General features: G+C 43.0%; 1 protein-coding gene across 3 annotated transcripts; it reads right to left on the reverse strand.

Annotated features, from left to right (window-relative positions):
* Positions 1-1,209: 1,209 nt before the first annotated feature.
* Serpinb6c (serine (or cysteine) peptidase inhibitor, clade B, member 6c) lies at positions 1,210-27,120 on the reverse strand. Of its 3 annotated transcripts, none has more exons than NM_148942.3 (7): positions 27,037-27,120; positions 20,656-20,830; positions 18,738-18,890; positions 16,663-16,780; positions 15,198-15,340; positions 2,016-2,171; positions 1,210-1,726 (listed from the first exon to the last, which is right to left on the reverse strand). In NM_148942.3, the coding sequence occupies exons 2-7, from the start codon at positions 20,821-20,823 to the stop codon at positions 1,325-1,327; spliced, it is 1,140 nt and encodes a 379-aa protein (NP_683744.2). In that variant the 5' UTR covers positions 20,824-20,830; positions 27,037-27,120; the 3' UTR covers positions 1,210-1,324. The 3 variants fall into 3 exon arrangements, with proteins under 3 accessions (NP_683744.2, NP_001369781.1, XP_017171141.1); NM_001382852.1 differs by lacking the exon at positions 27,037-27,120 and adding an exon at positions 26,502-26,585; XM_017315652.1 differs by lacking the exon at positions 27,037-27,120 and adding an exon at positions 26,502-26,647 and having other exon boundaries at positions 1,215-1,726; positions 20,656-20,901.
* Positions 27,121-27,409: the final 289 nt, after the last annotated feature.

Raw genomic sequence — 27,409 nt, forward strand, 5'->3', positions numbered from 1 at the left:
AAAACAGTCTCTAGGCCACATACTGAAACCTCTTGAGCCTAGTCCCCACAGTTCAAAACATCCTCAGAATCAATGTCTTTCATGCTTCTATTAGTATGGTCTATTAAGCCACAAATAAAGCATTCCACTGTTTTCCAAAACAAAGTCACCAAATTCACATTCTTCCAAACAATAGCATGATCAGGCCTGTCAAAGCAATACCCCAGTCCTGGGTACCAACATCTGTCTTAGGGTTTCCATTGCTGTGAAGAGACACTACGACTAAAACAAGTCTTATAAAGGACAGTGTTTAATTGGGGATGGCTTACAGGTTCAGAGATTCAGTCCATTATCATCATTGCAGAAAGTATAGCACCATCCAAGTAGGCATCACTCTGGTGGAGCTGAGAGTGCTACATCTTTTTTCTGAAGGCAAACAGGAGAAACCTGACACTCAGGTAGCTAGGAAGATGGTCTCAAAGCCCATCCACACAGTGACACACTTCCAACAAGGTCATACCTACTCCAACAAGGCCACACCTCCTAATAGTGCCTCTCCTGGGCCAAACATATACAAACCACCACAATCCAACTATACTGTCACCACAGCAGCATCAGTGAAAACAGAAGGGATCCTGGCAGCTGCAAAACTGCACACAGGTCATGGAACGTACTTCCTACCAGTCCATCTACGTGCCTCTTTTATACAGACCCTGCCTCTTCAATTTCTTCCCTTTCTGCAAAATGTTTCCATTGTATTTTAAGTAGATGACCAACATGGATGCAAAAACTTTTCAAAGTCACCTGGTTGTTTATTCATACATTCATGGTCAACTATATTCCTGTGAGTGACCTCATGTTTCCAATCCCAGGAGAAAGGGGTCAGTAGGTACATAAAGAGGCTATGTGTCATACCATACAACAGTGGAAACAGATATGGGGGAAAGGAGCTTTTCCTACAGGGCTGAGTCTCTGAAAATCTCAGTTCTACATAGAGACTAAGACATGTCCCCACTGTCCACTACTTAGAGCTTCAACTCGCTGGCTTTTTTCACTGAAAGTGGGGTGAGATTCTGATGCTACCAAGGAAAAAGACAGAAGCAAACATGGATGCCTGTATTGGGTGCCACAGGCTTCTGCAGCAGAGATGAGCTCTGTAGCCAGAAATACAACAGGTTTGAACCCACAGGAGTGAACGCTCAGATCCTAGAAAACACTCGGTTCTGAAGGTGGGGTGCCATTAAGCCCTTTATTTCATAGCTGTCATTGCACTTATGGATAAGGTCACTTGGGTTTCAGGCAAACCACAGAGAAAGGATGAAATACTGACAAGAACAACCTTTCCTCAGGGAGAGGAGAGCCGGCCAAGGAACAGAATCTCATTGGTCTTAATGTGCTGAATGAAGAAAATGAAGGGGCGGTTAACACAGAAACAAGGGGTGGACCGTGATGACCCCTTCAGAACAATTGTAGTGGCAGCTGTAGCCTCTGAGCCTTCCTCATTCACCTCCACAACAGATTTATGTATGACATTGGACAGAAACAAGCCTTGCTTGGAAGATATTCCAGAAAAGTCTGCTCTGCCCTCCTCAAAGGCATCAGTCATGCCCAGCTTGCAGAGGACATCCTTCATGTCATAGTTCTCCTCCAGCTTAAACCATGGGAGGAAAACCTCCACCTTTTCTCCTTTCATCCTGTCCAGCCTCGTCCACTCTATAAATTTCTCATGAGTTATTTCCTTTTCCACCTAGAAGAGAGGTGAAGACATTAGGACAGTGATGTCACACAGGGCCCTTGAGACAATGGGAAGGTTCTACACTGCCCAGGGAACTGTGGCTATATCTTATTATAGGAGCAGGAAGGGGCTAGGATGCAGAGCTTATAAATCATGCTCCAGGCCCTGAGTTCCATCCCAGTCCCACAAATAAATATAAGATAAAGTCATGATCATGGGAGCCTAGGAGAGCTGCCCCAGCAGAAACCCACTGCCATTCTTTCTCTCTCTGAAAGCTCCATCAAGGCCCCATGCTCCTTACCGTACTCAGTTCAACGTGTTCATCTGGAAGCATGATGATCATGTTCAGCTCATTGCCAACATAGGGAAGCAACAAAATCTTGGTGGATATCTCTTCCACATAGGTCATCTTAAAGGTAGACTTCTGAAACATCATTTGCACAGGTTTCTCCTCATTCTGTAAATCATGGATAAATACTAAGTTGAAATAGGGCAAATTGCAACTACCACAGGGGAAGAGAGTCACTGTCCCCTGGGAGAATTTTCTTGATGAGACTTTTAGAATATTTTATAAGCCTCTAAATGTCTGAAACAGTTTAGACTTTCCATGCCCCTGTAGGCTCATTTTTTAAGACTTGGTCCTTAGAGTGGAAATTGGAAATGAAATGGATGATAAGAGGTAGACCCTATGAAGGGGGTTGCAGCCCCATAGAAGGAACAACAATATGAACCAACCAGTACCCCCAGAGCTCCCAGGGATTAAGCCACCAAACAAAGTGTACACATGGAGGGACCTATGGCTCCAGCCACGTACATAGCAGAGGATGGGATTGTCAGACATAAATGGGAGGAGAGGACCTTGATCCTGTGAAGGCTCAATGCCCCAGTGTAGGGGAATGCCAAGACAGGGAAGCAGGAGTGGGTGGGTTGGTGAGCAGCGAGTAGGCAGGGTGGGGATGGGAGAGGGGAGTCTTAGAGCGGAAAGGAGGAAAGGGGATAACCTTTGAGATGTAAACAAAGAAAATGTCTAATAAAAAAATTTTAAAAGAGACAGAAAAGAAAAAAAACAGAGGTGAGGCCTAGAGAAAGATGTTTGGGTCATTGAGAAGTACCCTGGAAAGGGATAATCAACTGGAAAACTTGGTTATCTCTATATTAGTGGTAGGAACAGGGAGCAAACTACCCAATATCCAAATTCCTGTCATGTTATAAGCCAACAATTCTTTTCTATTGAGAGATATGATTTATTCTTATGACTATAAACATAATTTCTAATATTCACTGTCCTATACTCATTTCTCCCTGAACTCTGGAAAATATGTACTTTACACTCAATTTGATTGCTGCACTTTGATATTTCTTTGTTTAGCTGCTCTACCTACAAGTCTTGTTCTAATGGAGAGGGATGTCTTCCTTCCAGTCACCAAAACCATTTCATGTCTTTGAGTCCTGTCTTTCTCTCTTACCCTGATTTGACTCGTTACAAAATTATATTGTCTGTATCTCTGAACTATATCCAAAGCATGACTTTGCTTTTTAACCTCCACTGCCATAAGCACAGCCCTGGGACGCTGTGATAACCTTCTTGTCACTGATTTCAGTGCAGCAGCCATAGGTCATAGCACAGGGCAAGTCAGACCACACTGCTTTGGCTGGATGACATTTTGTGGGAGTGTCCTAGCAGAAACAAAATTTACTTAAAGCCCTTAAAACACCCTGGGGTAAAAAATAAGAGTCCAGCCCATTTCCTATTATACTTCACTCTCTATTCTTTGGCCATAGAGCTGTTTGTAGTATTGTAGTTAACTAGATTTCTCCCATCATGTTGGTCTGCAGAATCTGAAACATGCTTTGTATGTTCTGGTGTCTGCTATCCTGCCATCTTACAGTGAAGATTTCAGCAGTAGCTCTCACTAGATCTACACCCAATCACAGCATCTTGCCACCATCCCTTTGTGTCTCTGGAGCCTCCTGCAACCACTGTGTTCTTACCTATTCTTATCTCAAATTTCTCTTCTCCAGGAAAACAGAGCTTTATGAGGGCTGGCACATTCAGCCATGTATTTCAGTGTACACAGTAGGATCTCGTGACATCTGAAGAATATAACGGCAAGCTAATGTACAGGAACATTGCTCATAATTTCAATACAAATCCATAGAACAGAAAATCTTGTGCCTTTGGAGGCAGGGCCACATATATGGATTATGAGCATCAGCTGCTGTAGCCACAGATGAGTCTATGTCTAGGGTAGGTACAAGATAACAAAGCACTATCTCTGCACTTAGCAGGAGCTGCAGGAAGTAGGTCCACTTATGTACTATATGGAAAAGATCTCAAAAAAGGCTTCTTGCTCTCAGTCCTATATCATTCCCTGTCAACCACAGAGTCAGGGTCAAAATCCTGCTGTGAGCATGAGGAAAAAGAGGCCAAGCTAAGGTTGGCAGACCAGGAAAGGAGAGTCAGTTCCCATAAGTATCACCCCATGCAGGCAGCCCCAGGCTCCACCCATTTCCTGGCCTCCTTGTTGGATGAACTTGTAAGAAGTCAACTATAATCATCTAGGGTTTCTGCTACTTGCAGTTGAAGTAAGTAACAGAAACAACTTGTTGAGGTACATCTTGTCAACCAGTGACTTTGTTCAAAGACAGAAATACTTGGGGGTAGCTAGGGCGCAGGGTCTGCTGACACACGCCAGCTACCCACAACACCCACCACAGGATCATAAGACCTTTGGTGAGTGGAACACAGCTCCAATCCAATCCAATCCAATCGCGTGGAACCTGAGACTGCATTAGTTAGGGAAGCAGAAAACCCAGCCAGAGCAGGGGCACAAGTCCCTTCCGGTCTGGCCAGCACCGGGGTACCTTGGGCGTGGAGTCTGCGGACACCTATAAGGTGTACACAGGACCCTCCTCGGGATCTTAAGACCTCTGTGACTGGATCGCAACTTCTGCCAGGAAGCAGGTTCGAACACTAGATATGTGGGCACCTTCCCTGCAATAGTAGAACCTACCTGCAGAGAGTACTCTGAGCAATGAAACTCAGGAGAGAGCTAGTCTCCCAGGTCTGCTGATAGAGGCTAACATAAACATCTGAGGAACAGGTTCTAACGACAGACAACTACAACAACTACCTCCAGAGATTACCAGATGGCGAAAGGCAAACGTAAGAATCTTACTAACAGAAACCAAGACCACTCACCATCATCAGAGCACAACACTCCCACCCAACCCAGTCCTGGGCACCTCAACACACCCAAAAAACTAGACCCGGATTTAAAAGCATATCTCATGATGATGGTAGAGGACATCAAGAAGGACTATAATAACTCACTTAAAGAAATACAGGAGAACACAGCTAAACAGGTAGAAGACCTTAAAGAGGAAGCACAAAATTCCCTTAAAGTATTGCAAAAAAACACGACCAAACAGGTGATGGAATTTAATAAAACCATCCAAGACCTAAAAAGGGAAGTAGACACTATAAAGAAAACAAAAAGTGAGGCAACGCTGGAGATAGAAAACCTTTGAAAGAAATCTGGAACTATAGATGCAACAGAATACAAGGGATGGAAGAGGGAATCTCAGGTGCAGAAGATTCCATAGAGAACATCGGCACAACAATCAAAGAAAATACAAAATGCAAAAAGATCCTAACTCAAAACATCCAGGAAATCCAGGACACAATGAGAAGACCAAACCTATGGATAATAGGAGTTGATGAGAATGAAGATTTTCAACTTAAAGGGCCAGCAAATATCTTCAACAAAATTATAGAAGAAAACTTCCCAAACCTAAAGAATGACATGCCCATGAACATACAAGAAGCCTACAGAACTCCAAATAGACTGGACCAGAAAAGAAATTCCTCCCGACACATAATAATCAGAACAACAAATGCACTAAATAAAGAGAGACTATTAAAAGCAGTAAGGGAAAAAGGTCAAGTAACATATAAAGGCAGGCCTATCAGAATTACACCAGACTTTTCACCAGAGACTATGAAAGCCAGAAGATCCTAGACAGACGTTATACAGACCTTAAGAGAACACAAATGCCAGCCCAGGCTACTATACCCAGCCAAACTCTCAATTACCATTGATGAAGAAACCAAAGTTTTCCACAACAAAACCAAATTCACACATTATCTTTCCATGAATCCAGCCCTTCAAAGGATAATAACAGAAAAAAAAAAAACAATACAAGGATGGAAATCACACCCTAGAAAAAGCAAGAAAGTAATCCCTCAACAAACCAAAAAGAAGACAGCCACAAGAACAGAATGCCAACACTAACAACAAAAATAAAAGGAAGCAACAATTACTTTTCCTTAATATCTCTTAATATCAGTGGACTCAATTCCCCAATAAAAAGACATAGACTAACAGACTGGCTACACAAACAGGACCAAACATTCTGCTGCTTACAGGAAACCCATCTGAGAGGAAAAAACAGACACTACCTCAGAGTGAAAGGCTGGAAAACAATTTTCCAGACAAATGGTCTGAAGAAACAAGCTGGAGTAGCCATTCTAATATCGAATAAAATCGACTTCCAACCCAAAGTTATCAAAAAAGACAAGGAAGGTCACTTCATACTCATCACAGGTAAAATCCACCTAAAGGAATTATCAATTCTGAATATCTATGCTCCAAATGCAGGGCAGCCACATTCATTAAAGAAACTTTAGTAAACGTTTGGATGCTGATTATGGGGTGGATCCTGGATATGGCAGTCTCTACATGGTCCATCCTTTCATCTCAGCTCCAAACTTTGTCTCTGTAACTCCTTCCAAGGGTGTTTTGTTCCCACTTCTAAGGAGGGGCATAGTGTCAACACTTCAGTCTTCATTTTACTTGAGTTTCATGTGTTTAGCAAATTGTATCTTATATCTTGGGTATCCTAGGTTTTGGGCTAATATCCACTTATCAGTGAGTACATATTGTGTGAGTTCCTTTGTGAATGTGTTACCTCACTCAGGATGATGCCCTCCAGGTCCATCCATTTGGCTAGGAATTTCATAAATTCATTCTTTTTAATAGCTGAGTAGTACTCCATTGTGTAGATGTACCACATTTTCTGTATCCATTCCTCTGTTGAGGGGCATCTGGGTTCTTTCCAGCTTCTGGCTATTATAAATAAGGCTGCTATGAAGATAGTGGAGCATGTGTCCTTCTTACCAGTTGGGGCATCTTCTGGATATATACCCAGGAGAGGTATTGCTGGATCCTCCGGTAGTACTATGTCCAATTTTCTGAGGAACCACCAGACTGATTTCCAGAGTGGTTGTAAAAGCCTGCAATCCCACCCATATCCAGGGATCCACCCCATAATCAGCATCCAAAAGCTGACACCATTGCATACACTAGCAAGATTTTATCGAAAGGACCCAGATGTAGCTGTCTCTTGTGAGACTATGCCGGGGCCTAGCAAACACAGAAGTGGATGCTCACAGTCAGCTATTGGATGGATCACAGGGCTCCCAATGGAGGAGCTAGAGAAAGTACCCAAGGAGCTAAAGGGATCTGCAACCCTATAGGTGAAACAACATTATGAACTAACCAGTACCCCGGAGCTCTTGACTCTAGCTGCATATGTATCAAAAGATGGCCTAGTCGGCCATCACTGGAAAGAGAGGCCCATTGGACACGCAAACTTTATATGCCCCAGTACAGGGGAACACCAGGGGCAAAAAGGGGGAGTGGGTGGGTAGGGGAGTGGGGGTAGGTGGCTATGGGGGACTTTTGGTATAGCATTGGAAATGTAAATGAGCTAAATACCTAATAAAAAAAAGAAACTTTAGTAAAGCTCAAAGCACACATTGCACCTCACACAATAATAGTGGGAGACTTCAACACACCACTTTCATCAATGGACAGATTGTGGAAACAGAAATATTAAAATTGTCCCATTCATCCTATCAGACCACCACGCACTAAGGCTGATCTTCAATAACAACATAAATAATGGAAAGCCAACATTCATGTGGAAAATGAACAATACTCTTCTCAATGATAACTTGGTCAAGGAAAGAATAAAGAAAGAAATTAAAGACTTTTTAGACTTTAATGAAAATGAAGCCACAACATAACCAAACTTATGGGACTCTATGAAAACATTTCTAACAGGGAAGCTCATAGCTCTGAGTGCCTCCAAAAAGAAACTAGAGAGAGCACACACTAGCAGCTTGACAACACACCTAAAAGCTCTAGAAAAAAAGGAAGCAAATTCACCCAAGAGGAGTAGACGGCAGGAAATAATCAAACTCAGTGGCAAAATCAACCAAGTGGAAACAAGAAGAACTATTCAAAGAATTAACCAAACGAGGAGTTAGTTCTTTGAGAAAATCAACAAGATAGATAAACCCTTAGCCAGACACACTAGAGGGCACAGGGACAGCATCCTAATTAACAAAATCAGAAATGAAAAGGGAGACATAACAACAAATCCTGAAGAAATCCAAAACACCATCAGATCCTCCTACAAAAGGCTATACTCAACAAAACTGGAAAACCTGGATGAAATAGACAAATTTCTAGACCGATAACAGGTACCAAAGTTAAACCAGGATCAAGTTAATGATCTAAACAGTCCCATATCCCCTAAAGAAATAGAAGCAGACATTAATGGTCTCCCAACCAAAAAAAAAACCCAGGACCAGATGGATTTAGTGCAGAGTTCTATCAGACCTTCAAAGAAGATCTAATCCCAGTTCTGCACAAACTATTCCACAAAATAGAAGTAGAAGGTACTCTACCCAACTCATTCTATGAAGCCACAATTATACTGATACCTAAACACAGAAAGATCCAACAAAGATATAGAACTTCAGACCAATTACCCTTATGAATATCGATGCAAAAATACTCAATAAAGTTCTTGCTAACCGAATCCAAGAACACATCAAAACAATCATCCACCCTGACCAAGTAGGTTTTATTCCAGGGATGCAGGGATGGTTTAATATATGGAAATCCATCAACGTAATCCATTATATAAACAAACTCAAAGACAAAAACCACATGATCATCTCGTTAGATTCGGAGAAAGCATTTGACAAAATCCAACACCCATTCATGATAAAAGTCTTGGAAAGATCAGGAATTCAAGGCCCATACCTAACCATGATAAAAGCAATCTAGAGCAAACCAGTAGCCAACATCAAAATAAATGGTGAGAAGCTGGAAGCAATCCCACTAAAATCAGTGACTAGACAAGGATGTCCACTTTCTCCCTACCTATTCAACATTGTACTTGAAGTCCTAGCCAGAGCAATTCGACAACAAAAGGAGATCAAGGGGAAACAAATTGGAAAAGAAGAAGTCAAAATATCACTTTTGGCAGATGATATGATAGTATATATAAGTGACCCTAAAAATTCCACCAGAGAACTCCTAAACCTGATAAACAGCTTTGGTGAAGTAGCTGGATATAAAATTAACTCAAACAAGTCAATGGCCTTTCTCTACACAAAGAATAAACAGGTTGAGAAAGAAATTAGGGAAACAAGACCCTTCTCAATAGTCACAAATAATATAAATTATCTCGGTGTGACTCTAACTAAGGAAGTGAAAGATCTGTATGATAAGAACGTCATGTCTCTGAAGAAAGAAATTAAAGAAGATCTCAGAAGATGGAAAGATCTCCCATGCTCATGGATTGGTAGGATCAACATTGTGAAAATGGCTATCTTGTCAAAAGCAATCTACAGATTCAATGCAATTCCCATCAAAATTCCAACTCAATTCTTCAACAAATTAGAAAGAGCAATCTGCAAATTCATCTGGAATAACAGAAAACCTAGGATAGCACAAACTCTTCACAAGGATAAAAGAACCTCTGGTGGAATCATCATGTCTGACCTAAAGCTTTACTACAGAGCAATTGTGATAAAAAAAGGCATGGTACTGGTATAACAACAGACAAGTATACCAATGGAATAGAATTGAAGACCCAGAAATGAACCCACACACCAATGGTCACTTGATCTTTGACAAGTGAGCTAAAACCATCCAGTGGAAAAAAGACAGCATTTTCAACAAATGGTGCTGGAACAACTGGCAGTTATCATGTAGAAGAATGCTAATTGATCCATTCCTATCTCCTTGTACTAAGGTCAAATCTAAGTGGATCAAGGAGCTCCACATAAAACCAGAGACAATGAAACTTACAGAGGAGAAAGTGGGGGAAAGCCTCGAAGATATTGGCACAGGGGAAAAATTCCTGAATAGAACAGCAATGGCTTGTGCTGTAAGATCGAGAATTGACAAATGGGACCTCATGAAACTGCAAAGCTTCTGCAAGGCAAAAGACACCGTCAATAAGACAAAAAGACCACCAACAGATTGGGAAAGGATCTTTACCTATCCTAAATCAGATAGAGGGCTAATATCCAATATATATAAAGAACTCAAGAAGGTGGACTCCAGAAAATCAAATAACCATATTAAAAAAAGGGGGCTCAGAGCTGAATAAAGAATTCTCACCTGAGGAATACCGAATGGCAGAGAAGCACCTGAAAAAATGTTCAACATCCTTAATCATCAGGGAAATGCAAATCAAAACAACCCTGAGATTCCACCTCACACCAGTCAGAATGGCTAAGATCAAAAATTCAGGTGACAGCAGATGCTGTCGAGGATGTGGAGAAAGAGGAACACTCCTCCACTGTTGGTGGGATTGCAAGCTTGTACAACCACTCTGGAAATCAGTCTGGCGGTTTCTCCAAAAATTGGACATGGTACTACCGAAGGATCCCGCAATACCTCTCCTGGGCATATATCCAGAAGATGTTCCAACTAGTAATAAAGAAACATGCTCCACTATGTTCATAGCAGCCTTATTTATAATAGCCAGAAGCTGGAAAGAACCCAGATGTCCCTCAACAGAGGAATGGATACAGAAAATGTGGTACATTTACACAATGGAGTACTACTCAGCTGTTAAGAAGAATGAATTTATGAAATTCCTAGTCAAATGGTTGGATCTGGGGGGCATTATCCTGAGTGAGGTAACCCAATCACAAAAGAACTCAAATGATATGTACTCACTGATATGTGGATATTAGCCCAGAAACCCAGAATACCCAAGAAATAAGTTACAATTTGCAAAACACATGAAACTCAAGAAGGAAGACCCAAGTGTGGACTCTTTGCCCCTTCTTAGAATTGGGAACAAAACACCCATGGAAGGAGTTAAGAGACAAAGTTTGGAGCTGAGACAAAAGGATGGACCATCTAGTGATTGCCATATCCAGAGATCCATCCCATAATCAGCCTCCAAACGCTGACACCATTGCATATACTAGCAAGATTTTGCTGATAGGACCCTGATATAGCTGTCTCTAACGAGACTACGCCGGGGCCTAGCAAACACATAAGTGAATGCTCACAGTCAGCTATTGGATGGATCACAGGGCCCCCAATGGAGGAGCTAGAAAAAATATCCAAGGAGCTAAAGGGAACTGCAACGCTATAGGTGGAACAACATTATGAACTAACCAGTACCCGGGAGCTCTTGTCTTTAGCTGCATATGTATCAAAAGATGGCCTAGTCGGCCATCACTGGAAAGAGAGGCCCATTGGACTTGCAAACTTTATATGCCCCAGTACAAGGGAACGCCAGGGCCAAAAAGTGGGAATGGGGGGGGGGGGGTAGGGGGAGGATGGTATGGGGGACTTTTGGGATAGCATGGGAAATGTAAATGAGGAAAATATCTAATAAAAAAGATTAAAGGAAAAAAAAAAGAGAGAGAATCTTACAGCCCTAAAAAAAATCGCTGTGTGTGTATGACACAAAAAAGGACATATTCATCTGCAAAACATCTGTGGAGTGACTTAAGATATGAAGAAATGAGAAACTTGCCCCTTTGGAGTGCATGCTACTGGAAAAAATAAAGAACAGGGACAAATGTCAATGCCAATCAGAACTTAAAGGAAAGATGAATGACACCATCTCATGGGCATTCAGACAGGTTCTACACTCCCTCCCCCTCCCCAGCAGCAGTATACAGAGAGCCTAAACATTCCCATAACTGACTTGAGGCCTTCTTCTTCAAACAAGTTTTTTTTTCCATGAGCAGAGTTTACAAGAGAAAGTGTACCTTTCTAAAATAAAGCCATTCATAGAAGATTAAAAAAAAAAAAAGAAAGAAAAGGTAGGGAGAAAGTGGGCAGCCTTGTCTAGTCCCTGATTTTAGTGGGATTGCTTCCAGCTTCTCTCCATTTACTTTGATGTTGGCTACTGGTTTGCTGTAGATTGCTTTTATTATGTTTAGGTATGGGCCTTGAATTCCTGATCTTTCCAAAACTTTTATCATGAATGGGTGTTGGATCTTGTCAAATGCTTTTTCTGCATCTAACGAGATGATCATGTGGTTTTTGTCTTTGAGTTTGTTTATATAATGGATTACATTGATGGATTTTCGTATATTAAACCATCCCTGCATCCCTGGAATAAAACCTACTTGGTCAGGATGGATGATTGCTTTAATGTGTTCTTGGATTCGGTTAGCGAGAATTTTATTAAGGATTTTTGCATCGATATTCATAAGAGAAATTGGTCTGAAGTTCTCTATCTTTGTTGGATCTTTCTGTGGTTTAGGTATCAGAGTAATAGTGGCTTCATAAAATGAGTTGGGTAGAGTACCTTCTACTTCTATCTTGTGAAATAGTTTGTGCAGAACTGGGATTAGATCTTCTTTGAAGGTCTGATAGAACTCTGCACTAAACCCGTGTGGTCCTGGGCTTTTTTTGGCTGGGAGACTATTAATAACTGCTTCTATTTCTTTAGGGGATATGGGACTGTTTAGAAGGTCACCTATGGTCACTTGATCTTCGACAAGGGAGCTAAAACCATCCAGTGGAAGAAAGACAGCATTTTCAACAATTGGTGCTGGCACAACTGGTTGTTATCATGTAGAAGAATGCGAATTGATCCATACTTATCTCCTTGTACTAAGGTCAAATCTAAGTGGATCAAGGAACTTCACATAAAACCAGAGACACTGAAACTTATAGAGGAGAAAGTGGGGAAAAGCCTTGAAGATATGGGCACAGGGGAAAAATTCCTGAACAGAACAGCAATGGCTTGTGCTGTAAGATCGAGAATTGACAAATGGGACCTAATGAAACTCCAAAGTTTCTGCAAGGCAAAAGACACCGTCAATAAGACAAAAAGACCACCAACAGATGGGGAAAGGATCTTTACCTATCCTAAATCAGATAGGGGACTAATATCCAACATATATAAAGAACTCAAGAAGGTGGACTTCAGAAAATCAAATAACCCCATTAAAAAATGGGGCTCAGAACTGAACAAAGAATTCTCACCTGAGGAATACCGAATGGCAGAGAAGCACCTGAAAAAATGTTCAACATCCTTAATCATCAGGCAAATGCAAATCAAAACAACCCTGAGATTCCACCTCACACCAGTCAGAATGGCTAAGATCAAAAATTCAGGTGACAGCAGATGCTGGCGTGGATGTGGAGAAAGAGGAACACTCCTCCATTGTTGGTGGGATTGCAGGCTTGTACAACCACTCTGGAAATCAGTCTGGCGGTTCCTCAGAAAACTGGATATAGTACTACCGGAGGATCCAGCAATACCTCTCCTGGGCATATATCCAGAAGATGCCCCAACTGGTAAGAAGGACACATGCTCCACTATCTTCATAGCAGCCTTATTTATAATAACCAGAAGCTGGAAGGAACCCAGATGCCCCTCAACAGAGGAATGGATACAGAAAATGTGGTACATCTACACAATGGAGTACTACTCAGCTATTAAAAAGAATGAATTTATGAAATTCCTAGCCAAATGGATGGACCTGGAGGGCATCATCCTGAGTGAGGTAACACATTCACAAAGGAACTCACACAATATGTACTCACTGATAAGTGGATATTAGTCCCAAACCTAGGATACCCAAGATATAAGATACAATTTGCTAAACACATGAAACTCAAGAAGAATGAAGACGGAAGTGTGGACACTATGCCCCTCCTTAGAAGTGGGAACAAAACACCCTTGGAAGGAGGTACAGAGACAAAGTTTGGAGCTGAGATAAAAAGATGGACCATGTAGAGACTGCCATATCCGGGGATCCATCCCATAATCAGCTTCCAAATGCTGACACCATTGCATACACTAGCAAGATTATGCTGAAAGGACCCTGATATAGCTGTCTCTTGTCAGAGTATGCCTGGGCCTAGCAAACATAGAAGTGGATGCTCACAGTCGGCTATTGGATGGATCACATGGCCCCCAATGAAGGAGCTAGAGAAAGTACCCAAGAAGCTAAAGGGATCTGCAACCCTATAGGTGGAACAACATTATGAACTAACCAGTACCCCGGAGCTCTTGACTCTAGCTGCATATGTATCAAAAGATGGCCTAGGCGGCCATCACTGGAAAGAGAGGCCCATTGGACACGCAAACTTTATATGCCCCAGTACAGGGGAACGCCAGGGCCAAAAAAGGGGAGTGGGTGGGTAGGGGAGTGGGGGTGGGTGGCTATGGGGGACTTTTGGTATAGCATTGGAAATGTAAATGAGCTAAATACCTAATAAAAAATGGAAAAAAAAAAGAAAGAAAGAAAAGAAATACTTGATCAGGAAAAACTGAAGAATTTATTTAAAATAAAGCATGAAATGAAATTCATTTCCTAATAAACTGTAGGTTCAATTAAAGTTAGCCTAAAGATCTGAGGTCTGGTTAATGATCCAGAATGTGATGTAATTAATTTCTCTTGTCATCCTAGGAGCATAGGCACCAGGTGATGGGGGGAGGAGGGAGGAAGAGACAGAGATGAGGGGGAAAAGTAATATGGTTACAAAAACATATTCCAGTAACATGTCCCAGATTGTGTTTATCCCATCAAACCAGAAGTAAATTTCACTCAGTGCTTCAGTGTTTATTGAGCACCAACCATAAGTCAGGCACTCATTAGACAGCTCTCTGCCCTCAGCTGTTTTTCCAACAGGATAAGAAAGGTTATTTTCCCTCTTTGTAGGAACCAACACGAGGTGTGGTCCTCTTGAAGGAGGCAGGAAACACAAGACAGCACTTCTGAGAAGACACACTGAAACGACCGGACTGTGCACAAGGAATGGGCTGCATTCTGGGCCAGAAGGAGACTCATAAACCACATCTGGAGTTTAGATTTTCTTATGTTCAAACTTCTATGAAACACCACTGCAGAGCTCTGCCATCAGGTTTGGCCTCAACATCTGCCAGTGACAGGATAGCCCTTGACAGAAGCAGGGCCAGGACTGAAACCATATACCCTGCAGCCATCATTGGCAACATGCAAAAGGAGAAGGGAAGAGAACCTCCTCACAGCTGAGAGAGGGTCCTGCCTGAAGGGCTGCCCAGAGACACTAGAAGCACAGGCTACATGAGGAACCTCCTTATGTTTTAGAAACCAGTGTGAACAGAGGACCTTGCCCAGGAGTCTCCTTAGTTACTGCACTGTGGTTACCTTGCTGACTTTGAATGGCATCTCCCTGGTGTCCTCTTTGTTAAACTGCTTCTCCCACTTTCCTTTGAAGTAGACAGCATTCACGAGGATCAGTGGAGTGTTTGAATGTATTGTACCTGGAGATAGCAACTCTTTGATTTTATCTGAAAGAGGGAAGATTTTTAAAATTAATTAAAGACTTGTGGTTTGGATGAGAATGGACCCCCATTGGATCATATATTTGCATGTTCAGTCCTCAATTGAACTATTTGGGAAGAATTAGTAGGAACAGCCTTGGTGGAGGAGGTGTGTTGTGGAGGTAGTCTTTAAGATTTCAAAAACCGACAGCAGGCCCAGTCTCTCTAACTGCCTGCTGCCTGTGTAGATCAGGATGTAAAACTTCCAGCCACTGCTCCACCACCATGTCTATCTGCTTCCTACCATGATGATCATGAAATAACCCTCCTAAAACTGTAGGCAAGCCCCCAGTTTGACGCATTCTTTCATAAGAGTTGCCTTGGTCAGGGTGTCTCTTCATAGCAATAGAACAGTAACAAAGCTAACCCAATTACCTAACAAAAGTGGCTGATATGTGCAAAGGGCTGACAGGCAAATGGCGCCACCTGCTGCTCTGGTCAGAACCTTACATAGGAGATTTCTCTTGATATAAAAGGACCACATATCCCTAAAAGCAACAACCCTGACACCAACATCTAAGATGTCAGATCAAAGGGCAGCCTGATCTACAGACTGAATTCCAGAACATCCCAGCACTACACAGAGAAACCCTGTCTCAAAAATTTTTTCAAAAGCTTTCTGATTCCTGATTTAGAGCTAGCAATGCAGACCAACTTTAGAATACTTTGCTTTGCCTAGCATATTCAAGTCCTTAGGTTCAACACCAGGCATGTCAAAAGAACTCCTGATTTAATGAAGAAAAGTCATTATTGTTTGAAGCTCTTGCAAAGGTACTAATAATATGATTATTAGCAATAGACTACAAAGCCAGGAATGATGGCACATATCTTTAATCCTAGCACTTGAATGGCAGGGGAAGGTGGATCTCTGATTTCTAGTCCACCTTGGTCTAAATAGTGAGTTATAACACAGTAAGAGCTATAGAGTGAGGACCTGTCTCCAAAAACAAAAATAAAAATATTAGAAACAGACAGATAACCTGGCAGGTGAAGGTGCTTGCTACCAAACCTAAAGAACTGAGTAGAATCCCAGGACAACACTGGCAGAAAGAAAAAACCAAATCTGTGAGTGATTTTAACTGCAGGTGTGCACAGACAAACATAGACACACAACAAACAAATAAACAAACAAGCCCACATAAATGTACCACTTTTTCAATATAAGCCAACTGATTGACATGGATGGGGTAAATATAGCTCAGTGGCAGAGGAGATCCTGCTCAGGATTCCCAGGGCATGCAGTCAAATCCTAGCACTGAACACAAACAAAACAGAGAAACTTTGTTCACCTTCTGTCTTTTTGGCTACCCAGGTGTTGATGTGCTGTCGGGACTGCTCTGTAGCACCCTTAAAGTCCAGCTCTTCCATCTCTGCTTCATAGAACTTGTGGCAGGAATCTTTAAAAGACTGAGACAGAACAACAAAATTATACAGCCATGCAAGTGATTAGCACCAGCAGCCTCTTTGCCAATGCCCAAAAGCAGATAATCAAAATTTAATCCTGTATGATATGACTTGTAAACAAACATACAGAAAGAGTATAAAATCCATCCTTCCTGTTTCCAGCTGTCTAGCATTATGCTTAGTTTATGAATGACATAAGATGCTGATTGGTTTATAATAGCCAGAAGCTGGAAAGAACGCAGATGTCCCTCAATAGAAAAATGGATACAGAAAATGTGGTACATTTACACAATGGAGTACTACTCAGCTATTAAAAACAATGAATTCACGAAAGTCTTAGGCAAATGGATGCATCTGGAGGATATCATCCTGAGTGAGGTAACCCAATCACAAAAGAACACACATGATATGCACTCACTGATAAGTGGACATTAGCCCCGAAACTTAGAATACCCAAGATACAATTTGCAAAACACATGAAATTCAAGAAGAAGGAAGACCAAAGTGTGGATACTTCATTCCCCCTTAGAATGGGGAACAAAATACCCATGGAGGGAATTACAGAGAAAAGTTTGGAGCTGAGATAGAAGGAAGGGCCATCCAGAGACTGCCCCACCCGGGGATCCATCCCATAAACAGCCACCAAACCCAGACACTATTGCATATGCCAGAAAGATTTTGCTGACAGGACCCTGATATATCTGTCTCTTGTGAGGTTATGCCAGTGCCTGGCAAATACAGAAGTGGATGCTCACAGCCATCCATTGGGTGAAACACAGGGCCCCCAATGGAGGAGCCAGAGAAAGTATCTAAGGAACTGAAAGGGTCTGCAACCCTATAGGTGGAACAACAATATGAACTAACCAGTAACCCCAGAGCTTGTGTCTCTAGCTGCATATGTAGCAGAAGATGGCCTAGTCAGCCATCATTGGGAGGAAAGGCCCTTAGTCTTGCAATTATATCCCCCAGTATAGGGGAAGGCCAGGGCCAGGAAGTGGGAGTGGGTAGGTTGGGGAAGAGGCAGGGGGACGGTATAGGGGAATTTTGGAATAGCATTTGAAATGTAAATGAAGAAAATATCCAATAATAAAATAAATAGGAGAAAAAAAAAAGATGAGAACCACTAAAGTGCACCATGAACAACTGGATCTCTGAGGCAGTAGCTGAAGCTCAGGGAGGTAATCGGGAGTACCCTCAGATGCAGTATCACACTGCTGTCACTCTAAGAGGCCACCTCACTGGCTATGACACCTCTGCATTGTGCACAGGCTGGACCTTTTACTACAGTTTGCTATGCCAAAAGAAATGCAAATTTGCACCATTCAGAATAGTGTCACCTATAGAGACAGACACCAGAGATGTGGCTATGGAAGCTATGAGATTGAATATCCATTTTATTTTATTGTACTTCCTGATATGAAATTTGAGTAGTTATATGTCTACGGCCACCATGTCAGGAAGCTCAGTTTCAGGCAGTGAGCAGTTTGCAAAAGCACAACCCATGGTGGCGTGTGGTCCAGTGGCTCATTGCAGTAGTGAAGGACAGGCCTCACATTCACAGGGCCTTAAAGGGAACTAATCATGAGCACGAGGCAAACAAAAGAAAAATCTACTTTCTTATATAGTGTATGAAATGACAGTGACATTGATAACGACTCACATTCTACCATATTACACCAGAAAACACAAACAACATAAATGAGTTGAAGCTCCCATTATGTTGACAGTGTATATGGAATAATTTCTCAGTATTTCTACCAAATAATCCATGACTGCATATTTAATTCCTACTTGACAGAACTGTTTTTATTTTTTATTTGTGTCTTTATGTATAAGGCAGAAGTACCGTTCATGTGGGTCTGTACCTATGTGTTCAAGGTGTGCATGTACGTATGTATAAGCCTATGTGATTGTTAGAAGATAACCAGCTAAACATCTCTAAGTGCTACATGACACTTACTGCTAGGATATCAAAAGTCTTTTCCCCGAAGAGCCTGTTGGCTGCTTTGAGCGAGTACTGTGTGCCAGTCTTGTTCACTTCGCTGAGAAGTAACTGGAAGCCCTGGTGGACGTCTCCATCTTCACTGCTGCTGCATTTACCCAAAGACAGTGCCTGAAATCAAAATGGATTTAAAAGAACAGCATCATCAGGTCCAGATATAGGAAATGAGTCAACCCTAAGCTCATTCTCAGAATTTTGCAGATCCCTGCAGCCACTCAAAACCCACCTAGTCAAAGATGAAAGTACTTTGAAGGTTCCATGTCTAGGGTCCTGTCATCCCTAATCTGAGAAGAAATAGCCTTTCACAACCCCAACACTTCATATTCACTAATGATGCTCTGGCTTCAAGCATGGCTACCAACCACACCTGCTATCATTCCAGTGCACCTGCCTTCTGACTTCAAGACATACTGTCTCTTCCCTGCTCTTGGGTCTGGGCTGGCTCCAGCACTGTCTGACCACCAGAATTGAGGAGAGCAACCCTGTTCCAGGTCTGGGCTTTAAAAGGCCTGGAAGCTACCACTTTTGTGCTCTTGTTCCTAGCGACCATTGGTGGAAGGAAATCCAAGCCAATCCCGCAGGGGTCACATGGAGTAATTGCCAACAAATAAGGCTGCATTAAAAAGAAGCAAAACACCAGCAAAGAGTGAACACTTGGCTGCCAGGCCTTTTATACACGATCTTAGATATCTGAAACCTGCTGAAAAGCTACACAAATGACTTTGGCTGTTCCCATAATAAACAAATAAACTGCCTCCCAGGATCTGTAATAATACCTTGAAACTGAAAAAGAGAGAGAGAGTTCAAATTGAAGGCAAGCCTCTAGCTCTAATCCTCCAGTGAGAGGATAGCCTGAGGAAAAAACAAACGCTTGTCGTATAAAACAAAAGAATGCTACCAAGAGCTAACCCAGAATGCAAAGTTGTGGCCTAAGGTGGTCATGGATTAGGAAGACTAACTCTAAACACAAGTAGGTGTGAATCAAGATATCCCTAATCATGAGAAACAGTAGACTGGACACAAACACTTGGTTGTGGACCAGAACTGCTACAGTTCAGAGGCTGCACTGTGTCCTTTCTCCCATGCACTGAATGTATCCCCTCAAACTGGTATTTTGTCATCTGACACACAGTTCTTCAGAATATGACTGTATTTGGAGTTAAGCTCATATAAGGGACATTGAAGTTAAACTGAAGGCACTAGAATGAGTGGAACCCAAGCTGTGTCCCATTGAGAAAAGCTGGTTATCACCTAGACATCCAGGGAAGCCAAAGATGCCATTTATATGCCATAGACAATCACATTTCCAACTTCGAAATTTTTAGCCTTCAGCCTCTAGAACTATAAAAAAAAAATACTCTGTGTTACTTAAACCAGCCAATCTGTGTTGTCTGTAACACTGCCCTAGCCAACTGATACTTCAGGGAGCAAGCACTGTACTTATCCCCACCTTGGGGCAGTATGAGGTTCATAATGTCTACAGATAAAGCACTGTACTTAACAAGATCCTCAAAGGTTCTATTCCTGGTCTTCTAGCCTAGAATGACCCCATTTGAGAATAAACTTCAAGATCCTAGGAGGAGACCTCATCTGTAGGAAGGTTTAGATCCATTAGGGCCAGACCACAGACAATGGAGGTCATGGGGCTGTGGTGCTATGCCTTAAGAATTTCTGCCCTCAATTAACCCTTACATACACTGTCACCACCAGTGGATCAGAATGCTAGAGCTAGCATCCCAGCAGGGTATCACATCCTGCCCATCATGTCTCCAGTCACACCCCTACATCATCTGTAAGAGCAATTTGGAATGTGGTGCACCAGCTCAACTGACAGTCCACAGCATTTATCTGCTGTATTATATATAGTGTTGGTTACCTGAGTTATCTGGATCGCAGTGGTTCCTTTTGCCCCCAATAAGACCATGACCAGCGCTGAAGAGATGCTTATGGGTGATAAAAATACATTTTTGGATCTGTCTTCACCCAATATTTTTAAAAGGTTTAAGGCAAAAGTAGCATTTGCTTCCAGCAGAGGATCCATCATGGTGAGCCTGGAATAAACATCACACGACACAGGCTGATGTATGGGCCGAATCTTCACTCTCACCTACACTGTGATACTCTGACTCAGTGAACAAGGCACACACAAACAACATAGAAAGTAAAGGTCACATGCAGAAAGTGTCCATCCTGATCTATGTAGCAAGTCCAAGCTAGACAAAGATACATACTGATACTCCATCTCAAAAGAAACTAATAAAATAGGATCTTACATGCATGCTCAATTTTTCTAATCCAAAGGCATAATGCCTAACATCTCCTGGTTTCATTGGGAGAAATTTATGAGGTACAAAGTCTGATTCCCTGGAGAACAGAGTTGTAGGGTTAGTGGTTCCTGTGTCTGCTCTGCCACAGGGCTTGGCCCCTCAGGAAGAACACAAGAGTTTTGAGCATGCTTCCTGGCAGGTGTTGGGCTGTAGGGAATCAGTGGGACATGGCTCCAGGGGTTGGGGAGCACAGACTGAGGTGTGGGACAGCTGAAGCAGGTCCTGCAAGGAGGCCAGGGCCACCTGGTTCTCAGGCTCTCAGACACCCAGCCGTGGCTGGATGCCTCAAAAGAGCTGAGAACAGAGTGGGGGCCACAGGCTGGATATAGCCCAGGGCTGAGGGGGAAAGGGGGACGGGGAGATCCAGCTGGTCCCTCTGGGATGAGTCCTTGGCTTGAAGGCAGCAGGCTTGGGCTTGGTATTGATGGCTTGGTGGTGGCTGTGGCTGCTCTTTAGGTGACAACCTTTTCCATTGTTCACCAGGGAGGATCTGATAAACAGATGCATGGTTTCAAGGCATTTATTGTCATGGTGGAAAGTGGATGAGTAGAACAGTACCCCTACTTCTCAGGGTAGGCCTGAGATTAAATACAATTTGCAGGGAGGAGTGTCTGAAAAGGAGAGTTTATTAGCTAAGTCCTCCAGGCCTTTAGGTACCTAATTAAAATGGGGATCTGTCTTGAGGATAAGTGACCTCGTAGCCTCTACCTGTGGAAGGCCTTGGGGCATATCCCATACATGACTGATGGCCACAAATATATAGAGGGCTCCAGCCTCATGCCAGGAGCCTGGTTCCCAGAGAGCAGGGTAAAACACCTTCCATCCCTTTAGGATCATCAGGGTTTCTAGCCTTAGCTCAACCAGGAACCAGGCTGCCTTTCCCAGTCCTACACAGAGTATTGTTGCTGATTGAAAATTCAGCTCTTGGGTTTGGCATGGTGGTACATGAGGTAGAGGTAGGCATATTTCTAAGTTTGAGGCTAGACCACAAAGCAAGCCCCAGGCTGTATACCACAAAAACCTTGTCTCAAAAAGTCAAAAAAAAAAAAAAAGCTGTTGGGCTTGGGAAGCAGCTCAATGGACAGAGCAGAGTGACTGCCATACACATACACATGTAAGGATTGACAAGGTGGCACATAGTTGCTATCCCAATCATGGGCCAGAGAGGTGGAGGCAGGAGAGTCTCTGGAAGCTCATGGATAGGCCCAGAGTCTGGCAAAGGCAGCTGTGAACAAAGAGACCCTATCTCAAAGAAAGTGACAGGCAGGGACCAACAGATGTTGTTGGCCACTGACCTCCATATATGCCTGGAGGAAAACAGGTGCTTGCATATAGACACACACACACACACACACACACACACACAAATACACCATGAATCTACTCAATAGATAAAAGGAAAACACTCCAGCTGCTGCTGTTGGATACACCAAGGACAAGCTGGAAGAGATGTTTTTTTCCAAAGTCTTCATGGGCCATGCTGTAAACTAGATTGCCATTAAAGTTCTCATGCACTTACTTAAGTCTTTTAAGACACTCTGGCACTTGGAGGCATTCACCTGGAAGCAGCACACTCACGACTCTTTGTTTTTATTGTATGTATGTGTCATATCAACTGCTGTCTATCAGCCAATTTACTGATGTGAATCTACTTTGAATTGGCTGCCCATGCTCATGCTTAGGGGTATGATACACAGCTCACACCCCTTTACCAATATCATCTGTTCTGGGCCCTGACATCTTACTTAGTGTTGAGTTGTTCTCCCATTAATCGAGTGCATTGTCCCATCACTTCCTAATACAGATTGTCACTAATTTAATATCTAGCATGTCTGAAAATACAATGATTCTTCCATACCACTATTCTTTAAACAAAGTCTATGAAGGGTGTGTGAATGACATCTGAGATACTTCTTCACTGTTTTCCAGCAACCAAGTTTTCTGTTCAAAAGTCTGATGACATTCTGATGCCAGCTCCATCAAGGTCCCTCCTTCACCCAACTTTCTGAAAGCTTAGAGACTCATATGGTCATTAACTAGCCCTCTGCTCACAGCTCACCCATTTGAAAGGGCACCGGAGGACCTTTCAATCTAGCAATTCAAGAGTATGTCCTTTTCTCTCTGGTGACAATTTTGCAAGTATTGCTGGTTTTTTTTTTTTTTTTTTTTTTTTACAGACAGACACTGTTCTCCCTTTCTCTCCCTCCCTTCTTTGCCCCACCCCCACCCCGGCCCTGCATCACCTATTTGTCAGATGGAAAAACTCTTAGACTGAGCTCATCTGGGACTTGCCTTCAGTCTTAGCTCTGTCCCCTGTTGCTGTGATAAAATACACTGACAAAAGCAACTCCAGTGGAAAAGAATTTGCTTTGGCTCCTGGTTCCTCATGGCAAAGAAGCTAGGGAGGCAGCCCCTCACACTGCATCCATAATGAGGCCCAAGCTCGGGATGGTGCTGCCCACTTTGGGACGGATCTTCCCACATCCACTAACCTAATTAAAATAGTAACTCGCCCAGAAGGAATTAAAACAAAACAAAACAAAACAAAACTCATAGTTTGCCTAGATCAACATTTGCTAGGTAAATCTGTATTCTGTCAATCTGACAGTCAACACTACCACACCAACCTTCTCAATGTCCAAGCACAAGGAGAACGACATTTGTGTGGCACTTTGGGAAAAGGCTTCTTAGTGGGTGTTAAGGGCTGACAGACAGTATTTGCTAAGCTGTGGAGAATCAGTCTCTTCACCCATCTTTTCTCCTCTTGTCAGAACAATGGCTCAGTACACAGCTAGCAGGTATACAGAGTCTGACTCCCTGACCTAACCCAGGTCCAGAAAGCTTAGAAACAGAAGTGTGGGTCTCCCATGAGATCCTACAACATCTGTCTGCCGTTTCTGCCAGATCTGGGGTAAAGGGTAGGGAATCTGACTCTGTCCTAATTCCTTGTATTCTTATGGGTCTGAGTTAGTTAGCTATAGTTAACTTTGAGAGATGCTTTGGGCCACTCATGGAGGAGCATTCCTTTGATCCTTATAGGAGGGAGGCAGAGTCAGGCAGATCTCTAAATCTGACGCCAGCCTAGTCTACAGAACAAGTTCTGGGACAGCTAGGGCTACACAAAGAAACCTGTCAAAATGATTTAGACTGGAATTGACCTGGTTTGATTTTAAATACAGTCATTCCTGTATATCTAAATATTCAGTTGGTGTCTGAAATGCCATAATACTCCAGTGCTCAACTCACTTCTTGAAATCATCTGCAGATAACCTATAATACTCAAAACAATATAACTTCCAGATAAATGGAGCCTGTACACCACACTGTTTGGAGAAGAAAAAGGTGTGTGTGTTGGGCCGGTGGGGGGGGGGGGGAATTCTGTCCATCTGAGTTAGGGTCTTGCTATACAACCCAGGCTGTCCTCAAACTATCATCCCTCTGCCTCAGTCTCCTGATTACTAGGATTACAGGTGTATACCATCACACCTGGCTTCTCTCCCAATTTTTTCAGTGTACTATTTCTGTCTGCTGATTATACATGTGCAATCCATGTAAACAGACATGCAGATATAGGAAGCCAGGTGGCCTTAGTTTATGGACCCAAATGTGAACCAAACATTCCTTTCTCTATTTGATGATACAAGCCATAGTGACTGCAACTCCTCAGGATAGACCAGAAAAGCAAGACACTCCCAGTCTAAACTGATAACATCCGCAATCCCTGGAACCTCAAATCCCAGCACTAAAATTCATGATCACATGATCTTAACTCAAAGGTTAGTCAGCCATCACATACCACACCTAGTCCTAAGCCACACCCAAGAGGAGCAAACATCCTTAGGAATAGTCAAGTCACGAAGCAATTCCCTTCCACATGCACACACACACACACACACACACACACACACACACACAAACTACTAAACTTCACCCAGCATTCCCTCACAATTCTCCTCATGTGTTCCTATGATAAGAAAAGAACATAAAAACTGACTAGGCACTTGGGGATCAGAGACCCCAAAAGTATCAGTTCCTGTAATGCCCCTGATCACCTGACCAGGACTCCAGAAGGGAGCTCAAGAGTCTAATTGCCCTTGATACCTGTGAGGGCAGAACCAAACTCCAGTCCAGAGAGTAAATCCTTCTAGTGAATAGCTATAGAACTAGATCCCTAGATTTTCATGGTTAAAATGAGTTATATTGCTTATAATCCCAGCACTCAGGAGGTAGAAGCAGGTGGATCTCTGATTTCAAGCCCAGCCTGGTCTACAATGTGAGTTCCAGGACAGCCAGGGCTGTTATACAGAGAAACCCTGGGGAGGCAACAAAACCAAAACCAAAAGGGGGGGTTACATCTATTTCCAACTTTACCCCTTGTAACTGGTTTAATGATACCTCTTCAGAGAGAAGAATGTTACAGTAGCCTTAGCCTTCTACACAGCTCTCTGATGAGGCCCATTAAAGAAAAGCTGTTTCAGATCAAGAGAATGAACTCTAGCTATGGGCTGGGTATGTCTAACATTCCAGGCTACTCAAAAACAATCAGTACTAATCAACTGCCTAAGAGACCACACCTCGGAAGGAGATCCAGCTGGTGCCAAGATAAATATATGAGGGTAATAATTATCCCTTGAGAAGATAATGCACTTTCCCTTCCCAAAAGCCCGAATCTGTTATGTCCCTCCCAAGCTGCTGTGAGGCTCTGTTTGCTCTGGCCATCTTTCTGAGTCAAGACCTGGAAAAGCCTTGGTTTTTCTCTTTTTTCTCCCTTTTGTCTCTTACTTTCTGATTCCTGGCCACAGCTTAAAGATGTCTTCCTAGCTCTGTATTCGCTGTCCCTTTTTGCCATTTGGCTGCTTGCTGAACCTTCACCCTCACTCAATTAGCAAGGCCTTGTCTCCTCCTCTACTCCGTCTCAAAACCCTCAGAAGCTGTTCTCTGGCATTTCTTTCAAACTCTAATAAAACCGTGTTCTAGTTTCCTTCTGTGTCTATTCTAAATAAATAAATAAGTAAATAAATAAGGAATCTAAGAACTATTAGAGAAACTCAATTTTCCTAGAGACAAGTGGTCCTCCAAATAGGGCTACCTAAAATTTCCAGTAATATTGAAACCACAAGAATGCTATTTTTCTGTACTTTTAATTCTCAAAACAATTTTAAGAGAAAGGGACATTTCAGGTCTGTTACTAAGGGGCAGAGCAAGCTCAGCACAGCAAGGCTGTGAGTCTGCCAACAAAACAAAGAGAAAGGGAGAGAAAAGATAACTCAATCTAATCTGGAACAGAAATCAGATTAAAACTTTCTGCGTGTCTAGGCAGACACTGGATCCTTAACACTTCGCCTGACAAGAGTTTAGTAGAAAGCATATCAAAGTGATCAGGTCAGCTCCTTACCAGTATCCTTCTTCTTACACTGAGGGCCTCCAAAGACTTGTCGTTTGAGCCTAACTTCACAAAGACCATAACGTCTATAAAAGCAGGTCCAAAACCCTTGACACTCACTCCCAGGCCTCTTCATCCCCACCTCCTCCCACCTCCCCACCCCTGGTCCCCGCCCTCTGAGATTCCAAAGACTGTCTCTCGTGTCATGAGTCCTGGATCTCCAAGTCTGGGCAAGCAGTCACATGTGGATCCGGATCTGGGACACCGACCCCATCGTGAACAAATCAACTCCTCAGTGGGTGCTGAACTGACCAACGCCCCTTGCATCAGAGCCGAAGGCGTGGCCACCAGCTGGCCCAGAACACAAGGAGACTTACTCTCCAGACAGTGTCAAAGAACCACTGCAGCAACTGCATAATTCAAGATGAAACCCCTACCCCTGATCGCAGGTCTCTAGGCCAACGCCACACCCGCTCCTGCCACCCTCGTCCCCAGCGCCCTGTGCCAAAGCCTGCATCAGCCTAGCCTACCCCGACACTAGGTTCACCTGGAGATAGCAAGATGAGCAGAGATCTGAAAGGTACTGGCTGTGCCCAGGGCTACTGGCTGGGTGGAGAGGCAGGTGGAGACTGGAGCTCTGGGCGCTGGCCTATTGTGTTAGGAAATGCAGAGGGCAGGGCTAGGTTACCTGAGCCTAACAATGCAGCAGCCCACCCTTTGTCTCCTGGCCACCCGGTTGCCAATCCAGCTGCGGATTTTTCTGGTCCTGAATGCCTTTTCTAAGAATGCCTTTTCTAACAGCAAGCTCAACAGGAGCTGGAGGCTCTGGGTGGTTTCCTACAGAGGACTAGAGTGTGGTTTCACCAGCCTTCTCATTCTGCATTTGTCAAGTTGATAAATGCATTAGGTGAGTTATAGCA

Source organism: Mus musculus, chromosome 13 (assembly GCF_000001635.26).
Source record: "Mus musculus strain C57BL/6J chromosome 13, GRCm38.p6 C57BL/6J".
Classification (NCBI taxonomy): domain Eukaryota; kingdom Metazoa; phylum Chordata; class Mammalia; order Rodentia; family Muridae; genus Mus; species Mus musculus.